Source organism: Felis catus, chromosome E2 (genome assembly GCF_018350175.1).
Source record: "Felis catus isolate Fca126 chromosome E2, F.catus_Fca126_mat1.0, whole genome shotgun sequence".
In the NCBI taxonomy this organism is placed as follows: Eukaryota; Metazoa; Chordata; class Mammalia; order Carnivora; family Felidae; genus Felis; species Felis catus.
The window spans coordinates 31254914-31275558 of NC_058382.1; the positions used below are offsets into that span (position 1 = coordinate 31254914).

Consider the following 20645-nt stretch of genomic DNA (forward strand, 5'->3'; position numbering starts at 1 on the left):
CACTTGGCAAATAAATACTGCACATATGTTTCATTGAAATGAAGACTACATCTATTGTAAGAAATGTTCTGATTACAGTCTTCCTAGAGTGTTGGAAAAAGTCAGACCATAATTTTAAAATGTTATCATTTATAAGATGCATCCCAATTTCAGAGATGTCAAAATGGGAAAAAAACTCTCTCTTATAGTTAATAAAATATGGCATTGTGAGCTAAATCAATAAATAGAGTACGGACTACATTTGTAATTTGTTTTTTTTTTTTTTTTTTTTTTTTTTTTTTTTTTAACGGAGCCTGCATTAAACTTTGAAACGCTTGCATGCAACAGAATTACAAATGTTCAAAAGAAGCAACCTTATTATCACATCACTTGGTTTGCGTAGTGGATGAACAACAGATACAACATTTGAAGCAAATAATTCAATTCCCCTGTTGTGCACTTGTGTGGATAATCTAGTAAATCAGACATCTACTTCAATTATGATTATTTTATTTCCCTGAGATGAGAGGGGTGAGATCTGTGACATGAAACTTATTAATGATTATTATTTTAGCAGGGACATCTTGGCAAGTCTTCCTGGTATTTAAGTTCACGGTCACAGAGTAGATTTAGATATCTCATTATCACAGAGATCGTCCCTGTTTGACCTATCAAAACCAGTAAGCAACTATTTCTCTCCTCTGTCATCTTACACTGCTTTGTTTTTGTTCCCACTGCCCTTGCCACCACCTGACATGTGGCATGCTTGTTTAATTACTGTCAGTTTCTCTCTGTAGAATTTATGTTGCGTGAGGGCAAGGCCTTGGCTTTGCTCATCGCTGTATCCCCAGAACTGAGAACAGTGCCTGGCACAGACGAGGTGGCTCAAGAAATGCTTGCTGACTGCTGAACACAAGAAGGCTCAACAAAAAAATTAAAAGACCACCTAAATGACAGTATCTCTGACCAAAAAAAAAAAAAAAAAAAAAAAAAAAAAAAATTCCTTGGGCTTCTACACGAGGCTGAGTAAATGGAAATTTCAAGTGACCGCGAAACGCATGGAAGTGGATGGCTGTTGAGACAAGTCGGTAGTGGTTTTGCATGTACCTCTTTCGGTTTTGACTCTGTCAAGGATTTCAGTTTTGTCTGCTAGGTCAGACTTTAAGGCAGTCTCGAGCTGAGCGATCTGCACTTTGAGCTGCTGTTCCTTTAGCTTCCATTGCTCTTCGTGGGCAGCACTGAAGGCACTGCAAAACACACATGACATGCAGAGGAGAGCCTGGAGATCGGCCTCGGCCGAGAACGCGAAAGAGAAAAGCTTTTAGTGGCACAGAGACCACTGTCATCATGTCTTAGGAATTAAGTAAACATATGCTGGTCTGCTGCTGTTGAAACCAAGGCGCCTCTCTCAGGCTGCGGTTAGGAAACATGAAAGGCTTTGTGGGATGAGCAAAGGAACTGGCCTTAATTTAGAGCTCTCCAGTCAGAAAAGTTGGCAGCGTGCAGCTTTTGTGGGACTAGTAAAGGAATTCAGATACTGTACATACTCCAGAGGAATCCGCAGTTCCAAACCTCAGCCATCAGCCTCGGATAAAACTATTCTTTCCCACATACAAACCCTCTTAAAACCGAGAAAAAGGGGCTCGCCACCTGACCTCTACTTCTAGAATCTGAAACTTTTACAGAGTCCGTGCTAATACCATATTCACAAAATTTCAGCCATGAAATGATAACACGCCGAAATACAAGACGGCAACTCTGCTATTATGAAGTAGTGATAATGGAGTTTTTGTCCTAAAAAACTAAACCGCATTAACAGGCTAAGAACAAAGTTTTACTTGTAATGTGACTGGGATGAAAACCTGGTAAGAACACCCTGGTAAGAATGATGAAGATTTTAAACCAGCGTTAAAATCCACTCATGATTAAATCCCAACATTCATTTATGCCAGTGGTTTCCAAATGCTGATAAACTAAACACTGGTGCTGGACCAGCTATACTAAGCACTTGGGGAGATTTAAAAATGAAGATCTTGGGGCCCAGGAATCCAGAGTTTTATAAAGCTTCTGCAGGTGATAGCCAGGTTTTGGAAAAACTGATCTTGATCTGTATTTCAGCAGAAAACTATTATCTGTGAAGCTTGATATGACTGAATAATTATCAGCAGCTTTGACCCTTCTCCTTATTTTAAACCCAGTAAATGAAACAAAAATTTATAAAATCTGGTTTTGTACTGATGATGAAGCAAATGGAAGAAAAACTTATTATTGAAAATTGCCCTTAATGCTGCTCCCAGCTAGTCTTGAGGTTTTATTCCAAAAGAGGTACTTTTCTGGGAGGCATAGCTTTCAAAGGAACAGAATTATGTATCTATTTTACATTTTGAATGCTTTTATTGCATTTAAAATAATATGAACTTAAAAATAAATGAAATTCTAGAAGTTTCTCTAAATATGACATCTGTTTCTTCTATCAATGTTCTCATCTCACATATGGAACCTTAAAAAATGCATGAACCTATATACCAATATTTTAAGTTAATTTGATCAAAGGTACAATTACCTAGACTTAAATGAAATCCAAACAAAATATGCACTTTAAATATTAAAGAATATTCCTTTACATTTTCATTTTTTTAAAATAAAGACCAAATATAATTTCTGTGTCTAGTCAAATTATATAAACCAAACGCACACATATGTATGTATGTGGGTATATGGGTGTGTGTGTATGTGTGTGTGTGTGTGGGGGGGTGCGCGCGCGTGTGTCTTGTATTATTAAAAACATGTACTACCCGGAAAAAAAAATTAGCATGATGAAATAGGCACAATTATACATTATATCAGACGCCAAAAATTAGAAACAGTAGTGTTCCAATAGCATTAGTACCAGCAAAAAGATCACCAACAGTTAATCTGGCAGAAACATCAGAAGCTGTATGTGTTTAAATTAAGAACAATTTAGCAGCCTGGTTTTTCCAAACCCACAAAATACTAGTGTAAATCAGCATAAGTCAATCTGAATTTAGTCCACTGCTATCTTCCCTCTAAATTTAGGATTACATTCCACTGGAGTTTCATGAGGAATTCCTTTTGAATTTACTGTATTCCTCTGTGCTTGGAGCCATCTGTGTAACTATAAATGGTGAACCACATCTGGCTCCATTTTCTTTGTAAAGGCTGTGTACATGATTAAATCTGCATATGAGAACAGTCTTTGAGAACCTTTTATTCATGAAAATGTTTTTGTATATTGCCTACAGTGACAACTGGGGGTGGGGTGGGGGGGGGAATCATAGTTGGTCTGTGTGCACATTTCGTTTGTTACATTATGTTGCTGAAGTGAGAAAATGTCCATCTACAGCTGAATGTCCATTGGTGCCTGTGCTTACTGGCACGTCCACTGGCGGTCATGGGTCAGCTTACACACTCTTGATCAACAACATGATCAGACTGAAATAAGAGCTAAAGAATTCATCTCCACCCTAAGGCTTTTTTCTTGCAGAAGAAATTCTATTTATTCCCATGTTTAAGGGCACCCTAATGTGAAAGAGAGGGAAGAATAAGCTCTAAATCATCCATGAAGAAATCCACAGATACTTTAGTTAGGACCTAATGGAAATTAAACACATATTTACATAGGGATAATTCACTTACTGAAAGAAAATAATGCCCCGAATGTACTCAGTTTGATTTCTGAGAAGCACAAAGTGCTCATATTTGATCATATGGGCTTTCATGATTCCTAGAAGACTGCAGGGGACAGGTGCTCACTTTACAGAAAGGGAGCCCAGAAAATCTATGGGTGGTCAGCAGGGCTCCACTGAATTTTGGATATTAGATGGCTGCTAATTACATTGTAAAAACCTGATTTACCCAATTCTCAAAAGTGGTTGATACCATCTTCAAAAACTAGACCAAGTCTTTTTTTTCTTAAAATAGGTATTAGTGTCTCTCAGGGAGTTAATGCCTTAAAACCACCTCTAACAGATTCTCTGGATCCTGTCCCAAATTGACTAAATCTGAATTGGATGGTGATGGCTCGAGGCTGGGGGAGGGAAGTTCCAAAGGGGTGGTAAAAGCTACATTTTGCTGTTTTCCAGGTTATTCATACATATATACTACAGCTGAAGGACTATTGTATTCATGAGTGCTATCACCCTAAAACTATACTAACTTCAAAGATGGGCACAGCTTTGCAATATCGTAGCATAGTTTCTCTCTGACCACATAGATTTAATTGCAAAAAAGTTTGTTCTGAATTTTCAAATGGAGTATTTCTTAAATAAGGTTATACTTACTTCTTGGCATTGTATCAAAAATGTTTTCTCATATTAAAACGAGCTCATTCCAAATACTAACATGAGGGTTTTATCTTACCAGATGATTCTCTAATATGTCATATGTCAAGTAATAAACACATTCAAAATTTCATTTGGGAAAGGAAGATGAGAATGTAATCTGCAAATCATATTTTTCTCCTGAAACCTAGCCAGTTTTGAATAACAAACAAATGCTTTCCTTTTAAAAACACGCTATCACTATGACTAACCAAACAGGGAGTAAATTTTATTTAGTTTTTGATGAGCACTAGTTGTTGGCAATGATGGTAACAGTGCCATGGAATACAAGAGCTTTAAAGAATTTTAAAGATGACAATGATTTTTGTAGAAGTTTCTCCAACTGTTTCTGAAAACATATTATGTTTTAAAAATTTGTATTAGAGAATTTTACAGTTCTGTTTGCTATCATGTGTGCTTGCTGGGTTTTGTGCTTAAGTGACATTAATTTTTTTTTGGACACAAAATGTTTTGACACTCATTACACACATTTACTTCCATATACCTCACACAAAATTCAAGTGTAAGCAGCATAATGAAGTCTGTTTTTAATGTGACAGGAAAAAATGTAGCTCAAGCATAAAACATTAAAAAAAAAACCCTTCAAAGTCAGATTTACACTCTCAGATCATCTTCTAATATGGAAAGATAAAGTTTCACGGTGAGAAAGTAAGTATGAGAAAAACATGTTCCTCTCAAAATTCCAGTTATGCATTATTCCCAGCTAAGTTTAATGTTTTTTATTCCCAGAAGGTATGTTCAGTAAATCCTCAAATAGGGAAGTAGAAAAAGTATAAGTAAGGGCCAAATGGCACTTATTTTCTTGTATTAAGACCATGTTAAATTATTTGAAATTACAAGATGTTGAAGATAAATATAAATCAATAAAAATTCCTGAATGTATGGTAGTTCTATTATTCCATGAATGTTTCCCTTCCACAGAACCAGTTTTCCAATGCAATTAAAATCAGAGAGATAGTGAAGCACAGGGGGAAAACAAATCAAGTTTTAGAGTCAAAAGAATTGGGTTTGGGTCCTTTACTGGAGTCTCAGCAATGCTGTGTGACTCCGTACAAGTCTCTTAATGTTTCTTGACTCTCCATTCCCTCATCTCTAAAATATGGGGATAACATTATTTTCTCTGCCCTACAATGCAGTGGTTGTGTGATCTATATACTGAAATTTGGAAATTTCAAACACGTAACTACCAAATCCTTAGATATATATCAATATAGACCTTGTATTGTTCTATAGAAGTGAGAATATAGGGGCACCTGGGTGGCTCAGTCGGTTAAGTGTTGGACTCTTGATTTCAACTCAAGTCATGGTCTCGTGGTTCTTGGGTTTGAGCCCCACATCTGGCTCTGCACTGATAGCACGGAGCCTGCTTGGGATTCTCTTTCTCCCTCTCTCTCTGTCTCTCTCCCTCCCCTCTTCCTCTCTCTCAAAATAAGTAAAGAAACTTAAAAACAAAAAGGAGGTATAATAAATGCTTTAGGTAAAATTAACCAGGGTTCATGAGAGAGGGGCCAGAACAAAGCCATAGGGCCAAATGATTTGGAAGGGGTCCAAGGCAGAACCACATAAAGATTTTTAACCAGTCTATCCTTGCTAGAGAGCCCCAGATATTATTTTAACTGATGTCTGAATCTGTTATTGATAACTGTTTTTTATTTTTTTATTTTTTAATGTTTATTTATTTATTTTAACGTTTATTTATTTTTGAGACAGAGAGAGACAAAGCATGAACAGGGGAGGGTCAGAGAGAGGGAGACACAGAATCTGAAACAGGTTCCAGGCTCTGGGCTGTCAGCACAGAGCCCGACGCGGGGCTTGAACTCATGGACCACGAGATCATGACCTGAGCCGAAGTCGGCCGCTTAACCGACTGAGCCACCCAGGCGCCCCAATGTTTATTTTTGAGAGCGAGACAGAGTGTGAGTGGGGGAGGTGCAGAGAGAGAGGGAGACAGAATCTGAAGCAGGCTCCAGGCTCTGAGCTGTCAGCACAGAGCCCGACATGGGGCTCGAACTCCTAACCTGCGAGATAATGACCTGAGTCGAAGTCAGATGCTTAACTAACTGAGCCACCCGGGTGCCCCTGCTATCGATAACTCTTAACATCATGAGCCACTTCGTGTAAGGACCATCAACACTAGTAGGGAAACAACATAGATGATCCGTGCCACTGGAATGATGCCTAACATTAATCTGTGTATCTTTTCAAAGTAAAAACAAATAACACCCTATCTCTATACTCTTTAGGTATTTGTTTACCTTATAAAATGTAAATTGAGTTTACAAAACATAAAAAAAAAAGTGTTAAAAAGTGTGTCGGTACATCAGATGGCTATTTTGTGACGTTTCAGAATATTATCAATAGAAGCAACCTTTGAATATCTGCTCTAACATACATCTTCCAGTATGTATACTAAATTTACTTTCATGTAAGCCTGTATTTACCCTTTATCAGTTATCACATACTGAAAAGACTTAAAAATACACATATATACATAGACACGCACACAGATAGATATCTGTACCACTTAACTAAACTTAGCTGTGTTACAGAATTTTGTTCCTAAAATTATCAGAAGGGATTCATTTTTAAAATACCATAATTATGAAGTAGATTAAAAGACAAAATTGAAGTAGCTCTTAAAAATTTATCTTGAGGGGCGCCTGGCTGGCTTAGTCGGTAGAGCATGTGACTCTTGATCTCAGGGTTGTGAGTTTGATCCCCACGTTGAGTGTTGAGGTTATTTAAATAAATAAACTTAACATGGGCATTTACAATACCCACATTTCCAGGTTGCTCTGAGAAACTTTTAATATGAAGAATATTTAGCAAAGTGCCTGCTCACTTACGGTTTATGCTCAATAAGTGATACAAACTGATAACGGTTTTCTAGTCGTAGATCACTGCTCAGGTTAAAGAGCTTATTACAAACACCCCCCAAAAGCTTATTTTTCTATTTTTCTTTTATGATACATATATATTTTTCGCAATCACCCATTGCTAATTCTTTAATCAATATTAGATATTCTGACATCTACTGCTTTGATATAAAACATCTTAAAGAAGAGAACAAGAGAACACATGTATCATGATTTACCTGTTATAAAGTTTATCACAGTTCTCCTTTAAAAGTTCCCGTTCCTTTTCTAAGTCATTAATTCTATCCTGCAACTAAAATGAAAAGAAAATGACACATTAGGTGATTATCATATCAAAACTACATGGGGATAAAATAACACGAGAGGAGGCTAACATGTTTTAGTCTTGATTTTTAAATTGCAGCCGCTAACTACTCAACTAATATTGTCTGCATTTAATTTAGCACTGATTTTTTCTAAGTTGTTAAGTAAACACGAAATTAATATTTGTTTTAATTTAGTAGAAACGTATGCACTGCTTTATGCTGACATGTGCCAAAACTCAATAAAGAATGTGTTAAAAGTTTGCTATGAAGTCTGGGAAACATATTTTTTTACTTCCCTCCCCAATGAATTCCATCATTGTATTAATTTTGTGTTAATTTCTAATTGGCCCATTAAAAACAAAAGGATTAACCTTTCTTTTGGTTCGTGGTTCAAATAAATTGCGTTAAGCACAATTTACTCTGAAGACCTAATTTCTTATGTTACCTGGAATTTACAAAGAGCTGGCAGCACATCTTTTAAATAAATGAATGAATAGATAAAATTGTATACCTTGCTTTATCGTGATGAATGACATTTTTAGAAATAAACTGAGGGTTATCATTAATACCTTTATGACTAAAATGTAGCTCTCTGTATTTCTTTCTAGCATTTATGTTTAAAGTTTTATTCACCAGTATATTGTGCAGTTAACAATCCTTTCCCATGGATCAGAGTACTCTTAAAATTCATTTCCATTTTGATAATTCCCTTTTGATGCAAGTATGAGACACAGTAAAGATTCTCGCAAGATCAGAACAGAATGTAAGCATCTTATTTCATTGCTTTATTTCATTCTTTTTAAGAACAAATTTAAGAGACTACAGAAAGAGATTGTGCTCGCTGGGAGATGTGAGTCGTGATAATAATAGAAAGATGAGTTTTCAAACAACTTCCTAGGAAAAAAATTAAATAATTTCACAAAATTGCTGATGTTGCGGAACAGAATATCCTTCCTTCTCCCCAGAAACAGATGTGTATTCCTTTGTCCTGGTGTCTCAAATGGCTAATAAGATGTTAAGGCTGAGAAAGTTAGGTTCCACAGGTAAGTTCAAAATGTGTTTTCTTTTTCCTCAAGAATCAACCCTTCAGGTGAACAGTGGATATCAGCATGTTGGCACATATGTTTAAGCACTGATGTGCCTCGCACATAACAAACGGACTATATTTTGCTGTGCTCAAAGCACCGTGTATGTAGTTTGGGATTCTTAAATAAATACACTGCTTAGAATGTCTCTACTTTACTTTTTCAAAACAGTTACAGAGAAGTTTTAACACAACTAATGGCTAATAACCTCTTGGGAGCTTACCTCTTCTATTTTTCTTTCAGAAAATGTCGCGGAATGTAACTGCTTCTCAAGGCTGCAGCATTTTAAACGCTGCTCTCTGAGTTGCATATTTAGCTCATCTCCATTTGCCATCAAGGCGTCATGGCTGATCCGGAGACTTCTCTGCTTCTACAAAACAAAATCTTTTTGAAATTATTTTTGGATTCCATGTTAAATAAGTGATTGCAATTTTATAAGCGAATTTACTCCTGAAGTTCACATGATACAGTTTATTCTTCACCTCACAATGCATATGTGCTACTTGTCCGTGGAGACACTCTTGACCCAAGTGTATAATTAGGAAAAGAATATAGTTTTCTTAGCACAGGGTCACATAATGCAAACTTTTTGTCTTTTATTTTACTTCCTTCTAGTTTTTGACTGGTTGATTAGTGACCAGTGAGTAAATTGGTTTCGGCAATTTTTTTTTTCTTTCTGTTGTGGTTACAGTGGTTGGACATGCTGTCTAAAAATGCTGCCGCATGGGTCAAAAATAAATGCTGACCACAGATAATGAAACTTGAAAGGGTTTGTCACCACAGCATATAAACAGCCTAACAGAAGGTTAGCTTCTAATTTTAATACAATTAGGTTAAAATTTTCAATTCAGTAAAATAGTTACTGAAGTTTTTTCAATTAAAGAATTTTTATTCTTATTTTAAGTAATCTCTATGCCCAAAGTGGGGCTTGAACTCACCAACCTGAGATCAAGAGTCACATGCTCCACCGACCATGACATGAGATCATGACCTGAGCCGAAGTTGGACGCTCAACCGACTGAGCCACCCAGGTGTCCCTACTTTTTTTTTTATAAATAAAAAGGGTGATGATATTAAAGTCTTTTCATAGAGACCATAGCCATAACATGTAATGGTTCATGTGCTAATTAAAATCACTTAAGTTCTGGGGCACCTGGGTGGCTCAGTCAATTGAGCATATGACTTTTGATTTTGGATCAGATCATGATCTCACAGTCGTGAGATCGAGCTCCTCATTGGACTCTGTGCTGGAGGTGGCCATGCTTAAGATTTCTTTCTCTGCCGCTCCCTTGCCCATGTGCATGCACAGCATCTCTCAAGAAAAAAAAAAAAGGAGAAAATCTGAAGTTCTTCAATCATTTAAAATAAACATAGCTATTGAGTAACTGAAGTTCAATTTTTGTTAATCTTGGTATTATAACACATTATCTTTAACCAGCTTTTCCTGGGCTTCCTACCTCATTCATTGAAGCTGTTGGTCTGAACCTGTCAAACCTTTCTTTACCCAACATCAGTCCTCAAAAGAGGAGCCTGTGCTATAACAGACACTTAACAATTGTTGGTACTGGAAGAAGTACCTGGCATCACTGTTAAATGGAAGTCAGGTGGTCAAAGTGACAGAAGGTAATATCATTGTTTTTTTTTTTTGTTTTTCTTTCCTAATTCCCCATGTTAGAAATGGCCCTCAGCTCCATGTTTTCTGAATTTCCCTCTTGTGTCTATAGGTAGACAGGGCTATTGTCTCCACTCTGCAATTAGCCTTCTTTCTTTCATAAACCCTCATATTCATATGGAAGACAGTTATTACTTTGCATTTAAGGAGGTTCCTGCAGGACGGAAAGCACAAACCAGAGTACAAGTTTAAAAATATTTATCTAATTTAATAGTAAATTTAGGCTTCCGATGACCCTATGCTTTCCATCAATTTACTGCTTTCCTGGTCTCAGTACTTCAGAGAAAGTACTGTTTAATATGAATTGTGTTCATCTGGAATGTTTGGGAGTTCATTAATTCCAGAACCTATGTTAATTATGCAGTGCCAATCAATAGGAACCTTCTGATGGCACATTCACGTAGGGCCACAATCTTGTTAAAGCAACCATAGGGATGAAGGGTCCCAAGTATTGTCGACCTGAATGATCAAGGATTAAAAGAAGTACACTGATAACTGCTGACACGACGGGTCTCAAATATTTTGTGATAATGGGAGACAGTGACAAAACAAAACACATCAGAGAAAGACTGAACAAAACCTGGTTACTGACCTATTTATAACTTGGTCTGTCTTGGCTATTTCATAAATGCTTAGAACTGAAGATATATGCAAAAACGTCTAACCCTTCAGTGCTATGTGCCCATATGAATTCAGAGAAGAGGAATTAAAAATAAATTTTCTTGGCATGAGATAATTTACGATAAATATGTTTATTATTTTAAGATGACACAGGTATTTATAAACAGTCCAACCGGTTAGTTATTTCTTTAGCTATTAAGTTATAAATTACAAATAACACATGAAGTGAAATAATACATGTTTAAGAATAAAAAGAGCATCTTTAAAAATAACTTTTTAGTGTTACAACCATTCTATTTAAAAAGTATAACCTAAACACTCTCTTTGAACCTTTGTGTCTATGTACCACCATAATAAGATAAATGATCACAGTACCTCTTGAAGCTGAATAAATTTTCCTTCCAATACTGAGAGAGCATTGCTTTTCTCCACGAGTTGTTTATGAAGCTTAATCATTTCTACATTGTCCCGAATGTTTGACCTTCAACAATGTGTTTAAGAAAAAGAGAGACAGAGTAAAAAATGCAAGGCAAAAGAAAACAACCTGTGGTGGAATCATAATTTTTCACTACAAAGTTACCTAGGAAAAATTTGCACACTTGCTTATCAGTCACAGGGTTTTTAGCTTAACATACACTTAGGACAGATGCATTATTTAAAGCCAACCAATCATTGCTCTTGAACTTTCATAAATTCATAGATTCTCAGGATTTGAAGGGAGACCCAAATTTGATGACTTGGGTCACCTCTCCGACATCTTGTAATACGCGCTTAAAACCATTTTACGGCATCCTGAAAGATGGTGCAAAAGGACGTCAGTCTATACAGCACAGCGATCGTGCCGCCCTGCACTTCGGACTTATTTGGAAGAGGACTATCCTACTACCACTTTCCCCTAAGACAAAAATGCGCAAGACAGCCACTCATCTTCCTACCACTCCCCTGAAACAAATGGTATCATAAGATTACCATTTATTGGAGTTTCCTCCTGGAGTTTCAACCTTTCAAAATATTTCCCCAAAAAGTGACTTAGCATTTTATACTAATAATGCCCAAAGCTGGCATTTAAATATGTTGCAGATGTGCCTTTAGCTGTAAGAGATCATTTAACGTCCACAGGGTATATAGAAACTCTATACGCTGCAATACTAGTTTGTATTTTTCCTACTGAGATTAAAGCAAATGTAGAATTTAACAGGAAGATCTTGTTAAAGGTTAATCATAGACCTAAATGAATACCCGTTTTCAAAAGGCACTTACTTGCCTGACAGAGAAAGGTTCTTTAATACGTTTTATATTCAAAAGTATTTCAAAAATTGTGAGGCCCAGTTTTAGACTTCATTCTTTTTTTTTTTTTAAAAGAAGTAAACATAAAAATTTTAGATTCAGAAAATTATTTCAGGACTTCAAGTAAGTAATTTTACTTCCAAAACTTTATCTAGTGTACACATATTGGAAAAATTGTCACAATGCCCTACTGGAACCAGAAAATGGACTACAAAGCTCACACATCTGTAAACCAGCTGAGGACTTGAAATACTTAATTTTCCTCTTTGATATTTGAAAGTTCATTGTATTTTGGCATCGGACAGTTAGTTGTCCTCACACAGAAGATAAACAAGTCCAAGAACCTGGATCGTACCCAGGATACAGTCTTTAACACAATGTTAAAATGATTCTGTGCCGAAAACATGCTAACTAGTAGAGTTCTGAGCACACGTTCAGCAGTACCCCACTATGATTCCCCACTACGTGATCTGTACTCGCCAAAAACATCAGAACACAAAGGAAAAATATATTTTAAACAAGTCTAATAAAGACAGTATCCCCCCCCCTTTTTTATAATTAGAAGTCAAAACATAGCTTAATCTGTTTTCCTCAGAATTACTTGGTTTGACCACTCGACAACGAGTGACAGTTATTCTATGCAAGGACAGAATCTTTTTCAAATAATTTCAAATCTTTCCTTATATTTTCAGTTGCCTCTGATATTTTATTCTTCCAGTTTTTAAGAATGTGAATATTTTCAAGAAAATATACATATATGTGTTTGAGTAATAATACTTGCTTAATGATATTAGCAAGAATTAAGTCCCAATAACCCATTCAGCCACCTAGGGTCACAGAAAAATAGCAGGTTTTAATTTTGAATTTTCCTTGCAAGGCCAAGGCTGCTAAGCATCTTCCAAAAACGCTCAGGGTGGTTTAACTGGTGGATGCTTCCTTGAATATTTTCCTTAAACTCCTTGAAGATCAAACTTTTCATTCAAAATACTGCCAGGAAAAGTGACTTAGTACTTTATGCTAGTAATGCCCAACAGGTGGGCACAAGGATGACCGAACTAGTTAGAAAACAACAATAATCATGTGGTGCTTTACACAGAAATCAGTTTGCGTGCAACACCTGCAGATGTCTTTAAGAATTATTTTCAAGTTTTGGGGGCTTTATCCAGGAGTCATTACTATGATTAGATATTTCTGAGGCTAACGGGGAGAAGGAAAGGACGACTGGCTGTTCAGCTGCAAGCGCTAAGACATAAAAGATCAAAATCAACAATGTGATAAATGTGGTCTGGCCTCTAGGAAGGCGTACAATGAAAAATCGTCTCCAACCTGACAACTGACTCAACATCCTTACACAGATGAAATGTGATAAAAGAATGAGGGTGGAAATGAGAGGGACAAGAGGGAAGGGAATGTCACAAAAAGCTGACAAGGGATGTGAGGATGATAAGAGGCAAGAGGGGGCCAGGGTCGGTGCTTAGAGGCTTGTCCTAGACCTCTTTGCACTAGGAGGAGGGCCTCAGGTTGGCTTCCTTTGAAGCACAGAGATGGGGCTCATTTTATAAGTGGTGTTTTGAGTGGCCACCACATCCTACTTTCTTGCTCTGTTTCACGCACTGTGATGGGAACATCACATCTTCAGGAGGATGACATTCTAACAGAAAGAACAATCCACGGTAAAAATATTCAGAGGAACTCTTGACAGTCCTGAAGCGATTCATACATGCTGCATTACACATGCTGAAATGATCTGCAAACAGATATCAAGCAGACTAATTATGTGCTTTGTAAAAATAAATTTCTCAAATTTTTCAACAAGGATTTTGAAAAAACCTTGGGCAATTAAGTTGGAAAATGCGGTTTCTTTTCTTTTTCTTGTTTTGTTTTTATAGACATATTATTTAGAATTATGATCAAATCTTCTACAACGGTTGGAAGAGATGTTGGCCCATCTCTAGATTAAAAACAAACTGAAATAAATTAGATTTTATGTTGAAAAAAGTAATCCAGTTCAACAACCTATGTGCCAAGTTTCCCTCATATAATTGGAAACAGTCAAGCAATAAACTCTGAAAAAGGAATTTCTAATGGAAGCCTTGAAAACACTTGACTCCGGCTTTGCTACTGGGTGCCATAATAAATCCAGAAACTTAAAACCTCAGATATACTGGAGAAGGAAAAACTTTCAGTGGAGCTATGTAATGTATAGTCTAATATGAAATCTAAAGAGGCAAAAATCTCCTCCAGTGAAAGTTTCTTATACTTCATTCCCCAGGCACATAATTCTCTCACTTCACCCCCCGAACCTCCATTGCCATTTCACTCTGTTACAGTAAAGATTATGAATGCTCAAGAAAGCCTCTTGATTTTTTTGAGGCAAAAATGTTATAATGTAGTATTTAACACCACTTAGAAGAGAGGGCTGTAGAATACAGAAGCTAGGCTACGAGATTCGGGACAGTAGTTGAGTAAAATATTTATGACAGAATGGAGAGGCTCTTTTTGAATAATAGTTTTAGGCTGACTGAACTTGGGGGATAAGGTTGAAAACAACCTTAAAATTAAAACACCTCTACGGTACATTTTTTTTTTTTAAACGGTGGCAGACATTATGTAAGTTTATTGTTACAAGAAATGTAGGTCATTTATAGCTTTTACTAGGGATACAAAGACAACCATCATTAGCAAAGTAACAATACTGAGTAAGATTACAGAAGGTTGCTAGTAAACTAAATGGAATGGCTTTACTAAAATAGCTGAGGAAAGTCTATTTGAAATGCAACCGTTTTTGCTCTAAACTGCTACCTGCCTTCATAGGTGAAAATAATGCTCTCTGTTTTAAGATTGCATAAAGGAAAAAATTCATCTGTGTCTATTTGCCTCTGGATCATACCTTTCTCGTGGTGGTGGGTCAAAATATAAATCAGAGCTCAGTGTTTTCCCACTCTTGACACCCACAAGGAATGGAGAGAAACATTACGTCAAGCTCCACATGCATATAACCACTCTTTTATGAAAATGGAGGGAGGACTCTGAAGGACTGGTTGGAGGCGGGAAGACCTGAAATCCTGGCTGATTTTCTTAAAAGGATCATTTTGAAGATCAAGTTTAATGGATTCCAGCTAGTAATGGGAATCTGAGAATTATATTTAATGTATCAAAAAGCCCAATGGGAAATAGAGATTCACCAGCAACTAAGTCGCAAAAGTGAAGGTTTTGTATTGTTTTTTATTAAAAAAAATTTTTTTTAACGTTTATTTATTTTTGAGAGACAGAGAGAGACAGAGCATGAGTGGGGAGGGGGCAGAGAGACAGGGAGACACAGAATCCAAAGCAGGCTCCAGGCTCTGAGTTGTCAGCACAGAGCCCGACGCGGGGCTCGAACTCATGGACCACGAGATCATGACCTGAGCCGAAGTTGGATGCTTAACCAACTAAGCCACCCAGGCGCCCCTGTTTTTATTTTTTGATAGAATTATACCAAGTCAGTTCAATAAAACAGGTTATCTCATAATTATCAGAAGCAGTGATTGGCATGATATAGGTCTTTGATGAATAAAAAAAAAGCACACTGAATTGATTACATTAATAAATGCTGCTTATTCGGCAGACAAAATCTTTCAGAGACACGAGTTCCCTAGGGATAAAATTAGCTGCCGTTTAAAAGGTAGGGAAGAACCACTTGCCCGTTTCAATCGCTTCATTTCACAGTTGAGGTAGCTAACTGAGGCTTAGCGAAGTAAGGAATTTGGCCAGAGTCCTTATGTGAGGGAGCCGACAGTCAAATCCAATTCTAAAAGATCAATTCTTCCCACTCTTCTAAGTGGTCTCCTTCCTCTGAGATGTTCCTAGTTTTAGCTTTCTCTCCACTCTCAATTGTGCACTAACACACTAGTTTTACTATTAATTGTGACAATTTCTGTGGTTCAGATAAAGGGCTGAGAAAATACGTCAAGCTGCTATCACAGGACAATCTTAGATAATATTAATAATAAAAAACATGGGGATGAAAGAAATGGTATTTGAGTGCGATACTTTTCATCGGGCAAATTCTAAGGCATTCAAACAACAGTCCAAGCTTGGTGGATATATTTTTAAAAAATGACAGATCACCTGCCTGTAATAATAATGTGTGCGTGGTTATCCCCGGCCCCAGTTACCCTTCCATCCAAGGACCAGATGTGCCCTTTAAATTAGGGGGCCGGGCAATCAGACAAATACAAATTGAGGGGTGTTCTGCAAACAACTATCAATGGGCTGGAAATGGGGAACCACTCCAGAATAATGGAAAGCTAAAAGACAGGACAATTAAATTCAATGTATGATCCCTGAATGGATACTAGATCAAACCAAAGCAAAACAAACCACAACCAGCTATTGGGGAAAAAAAAAAAAAAAAAAGAGTTATAAAGGGATACAGTTGGGAAATTTGAATGTGGACTGTGTATTAGGTGATGCTACTGTATTGTTGAATGTCTTGAATGTGATAGCCATACTGTAGTTATGTAGGAGGATATCTTTGCTCCTAGAGGATACTTAGAAGTGTACACAGGGTGAAATGATACATGCGTCTAACTCAGATTGGGGGTGGGAGGGAGGGAGAGAGAGTAGAGAGGAGGAGGAAGAAGGGAAAAGGCCTCATGTGCAGGATGCAGAAGAGGCTTGTGTCATTCACAAATATGCAAAGGGGTGAAAGGTACGTGTGAGTGTTCACACGACTATCCCTAAGACTTCTCTGTAGGTTTGTAATTTTTCAAAATAAAAGGCTGGGGAAGAACTTAAGAGAGCTAGGAAGTAATCCTGCGTGTGCCTAGAGGGGAGAGATGGGGCCCTTAAAGCCAAGTTGTTTCTGACACTGCATGGCTGCAAAAGGATTCTCTGTTTTGAGATTTCACAGTCCGCTGTCAACCAAAGGGAAGAGGGCAAGTCAAGAGTGTTTGGAACATTTATAGGTTAAATTTCCTCCACTGGGATATTAGGGAACTTACATGATTTTTAATTAAGAAGGTAAACACTGTAACATTTACTTAAAAAAAACTACTTGGTACAAACTAGTTACACATTTGGTAAGAGTATAAATATTTTTGGAGTTGAAAAAGCCAATAAAAGGTAAAATCATTCTGATTTTAATGTTCACGTACATGTGTTCACTGGTTACTGCTTTGCATTTAATTTAAGACGGCCTTTTTAATAAGCAGAAAATGTGCATTTTTATATTGTTTAAATTTTAATATGGATTTTTGTTCAAAACAACACAGACATTCAGGCTACTTGTAAATGATACAAGATTTTTTGCTAATGAGGCATTATGTAGAACATATGCAAAAATCACAACTCAGTCTTCCAAAATAGACCACAATCACAGGAAAAAACATGATTTTAATAAAAAACAACAGCACTGGGCTTTTACTTCAAAGCAATTAAGGGCTTTGGATAACCAACAGTTTATGTCAAGTTGATGCCAAACCAAACTGGTCTATTAAACACATACTACGAAGAGTTTCTGTAATATTCTATGAAAAGGCTCTTTGCCATAAATATCAAGCACTGCACTCTGAAGATTACAACTACGTTAGGTTCATGTTTGAGAACAAGGAGCCCAACATCCTGATCAGACTTCTAGAATTTCAAATTTGAAATAATGTATCCGTGAAAGAGAAGTTTAAATATGTTTTCCATTTTGTGATTTTTCTTTACAGTAAATTATACCAAGTTTTATATTCTCCCCAACATTTTTTTCAACAGTTTTCCATTAGTCTCAAAAAATTGCTGTGACACATAAAATTTTGAGCTATGTGTAAACATACAAGAAAAAAAGACTTAAAGACCTTTATTGGAAGTCATTTCTTCAGTTTTCAACAACTGTATTTCAAGGAACAATACGCTATTTACTAAAGTTTATTTCTTTGGCCTCTGCAGCAAAAGTTCCTTTACCTGTAATACTCATTTTGTTTCTACTTCTACTTCTTGATGTGACAAAAGAAACTGCTACTGAGGGAGGGCCATAGTTTAGTTGTTAAGGTAAACTCGTCTAGGTGCATATGTTGGTGTCTCTTGCTGACAATATTCGTAGGAGAAAACACGCATACCTGTCTATCACTCTATTTCTTCTGCTGTTCTAGTCCTAGGATTGAAGGACTTTTGGATTTCTATTTCAATGAACTGAACACTCAAGTTCCTAGGTGATCATATCCCTTTGGAAGAGGGAAATGGCCAACACAGTATCCATCCTACTCTTTGGGAATTTAGGAAGTATAACACAGAAACTGGTCTCTGATAACCTTGCTACTCAGCTGTCGAGTAAAGGTGGTAAGGATGGGCTCTAAGCTTGGGCTTGGTCTAAGTATAGAATTTTCATATTTAGCTAATATCTTAAATATGGTTGTTGGCAATTTATTAAGATCATATTCAGTGTTGGGGTCTGGTCCTTTAGCACTGTTCCTCACAAGGAATCATGTCTTGGTTTTCCAATCAGACCAAGCCTAAACTAGTTCTTCCTGGGGGAACATGGACGACTTCTAGGTATTCAAGCTGGTTCAGAATCAGGGTTCACATTACATCCCCTAATATAATTCTCAAAAAGACTCATGTTTCTTTTGCCCTGTCCTTAGAAGGGTATATAAACATCACTAAACATATAGAATTTCATTATATAATTTAATTAAATTTTACACATAACTTTTTAGGAACAGAAATTAAGAGAGAGAATACTAATCTTTTGAGTCTCTGAAATATAAAGCTTCTTGTATATTTTCAGCCCACTTTATTGTTTTTAAAACAAGTCTCATAGGCATATTTTCCTAGTTTTTTCAAATATTACCATGTCAAGTTAGTTTGTTGAAGGAGGACTAAACTCTGAATCTGAAATGAAAGACTAGAAAATCATACCGGTGTTTCTAAATGAGAACTTAGCCACATAAGCATGACATCATATACACTGGAGAGGGGAAAAATGAATAGAGGCTCGAGGTCTGGTTTGAAGGACACTAAGAGAGAAAGAAGAGACCTAAGAGATAGCAAATGCAATGTGTAGACCTCATGTGGATTCCAATTCAGACAAACAGGACAAGACAGCTTCAGGGAAGTTTAAATAGGGACTGGGTACTAGAGAATATTAAGGAATTGCAATTAATTTTGTTAGATGTGATAACGGCATGGTGCCATGTTAAACAAATTCCCTATCAGAGATTTATATTAGAGTATTCCTATGTGAGATGACATCCCATCTGGCTGAGGCTGATTAATTCAAGAAAACAAAGTTGAAGGGATAGGTTAAACAAGATCGGGAACATGGTAGTGATCATTTAAGCTAAGTGATGGGTACCTGGAAATTCAAAATACCACTCCCTCTACTTCTAGGTCTCCTTGGTCCACAAAAAGAAACAGAAAGGAAAGAAAAGGAAACAAAAGAAAAAAAAAAAAGGAACAAAGGGGAGAAAATAATTCAAGAAAGAATATGGTAAGAAGAGTCTTGCTGGAAACACAGTGTGGAAATACAAAATGAGAGAGAGGAATTAGAACCAAACCTGACAAAGGAGGATGGAAAAGAACATTGTATACATTACAAAACATCAACACTGAAGGGGCAGCAAGTAGACTACTGAAGGGCTCCACTGTCATCCATGACAATCAATAGAATTTGAAGGAGATTTTGAATATTAGGAGAGGTGACAAGCATCTTTTTGGGGTAAAACAACCCCAACAACTTGGTGCCGTATTACGGAACTCACTTTTAGTGTTGAAAAAAAAGTTAAATGAGGCTGGACTTATTCATAAGACATGCCAACAGCTGGGTCCTTGTCACACACCTTTCTCTCGGTGGGTGCAACTGGATGGCATCAGAACTTCCTACAGTTATGGTAAATGCAGCAAAAGGGGCCAAAGAGTGGGGGAACAAGGTGAGCCAGAGTAGGTTAGGGAGAAACATCCTTATACAGAGTTGTTGATAGCAGTTAGTAGGTCTAGAGCGGCTTCTATGAAGAATGTTAAGTGAAAACATGATTTTTAAAATAGACTAGACTTATCCTTCCATGGCATATGATAAAGTATTTTAAACTAATTTTGACCTTATCAAAGTGAGATTTCTGTTTTAACATACCTTTGATCTGTAGCCTGCTGTTCTCGAAGCTGAAGAAGAGATAACTCAATTTCATTTTCTTTTCTCCTCAGCTGAGTTTTCAGGATCTCAGCCAAGTGCTCTAACTCTTCTATCTGGCCTCTTTGTGACTGAATAACATTTTCTCTGAAATAAAGAACGTTTACAAGAATTTGTAGTTTGAGGAAAAATCTGCAGTATTTAAGATCAGGACAAAGAAAGTCCTTCATAATAAAGAGCAAGTAAGAGTTAAAAATTTTAGCTTAGGTGCCTCTGGACATAGTGAATAGTAGATGAAATGTGACGAGTTAGAAGTGCATATGGAACAATTCAAAATATTGCTTTTTATATAATAATATCCTACGCA

At 36.7% G+C, this 20645-nt stretch overlaps 1 protein-coding gene across 7 annotated transcripts in view; it reads right to left on the reverse strand.

Moving 5' to 3' along the window:
• The window catches only part of RPGRIP1L (RPGRIP1 like), a 108239-nt gene that overhangs the window by 74362 nt on the left and 13232 nt on the right, over positions 1 to 20645 (reverse strand). For all 7 annotated transcript variants that reach the window (XM_045046920.1, XM_045046921.1, XM_045046922.1 and 4 more), the window contains 5 exons: positions 20282 to 20425; positions 11275 to 11380; positions 8830 to 8976; positions 7435 to 7508; positions 1087 to 1226 (listed from right to left, as the gene is read on the reverse strand). In XM_045046920.1, the coding sequence (XP_044902855.1) occupies positions 1087 to 1226; positions 7435 to 7508; positions 8830 to 8976; positions 11275 to 11380; positions 20282 to 20425 (611 nt within the window). The remainder of the gene's footprint in view (positions 1 to 1086; positions 1227 to 7434; positions 7509 to 8829; positions 8977 to 11274; positions 11381 to 20281; positions 20426 to 20645) is intronic.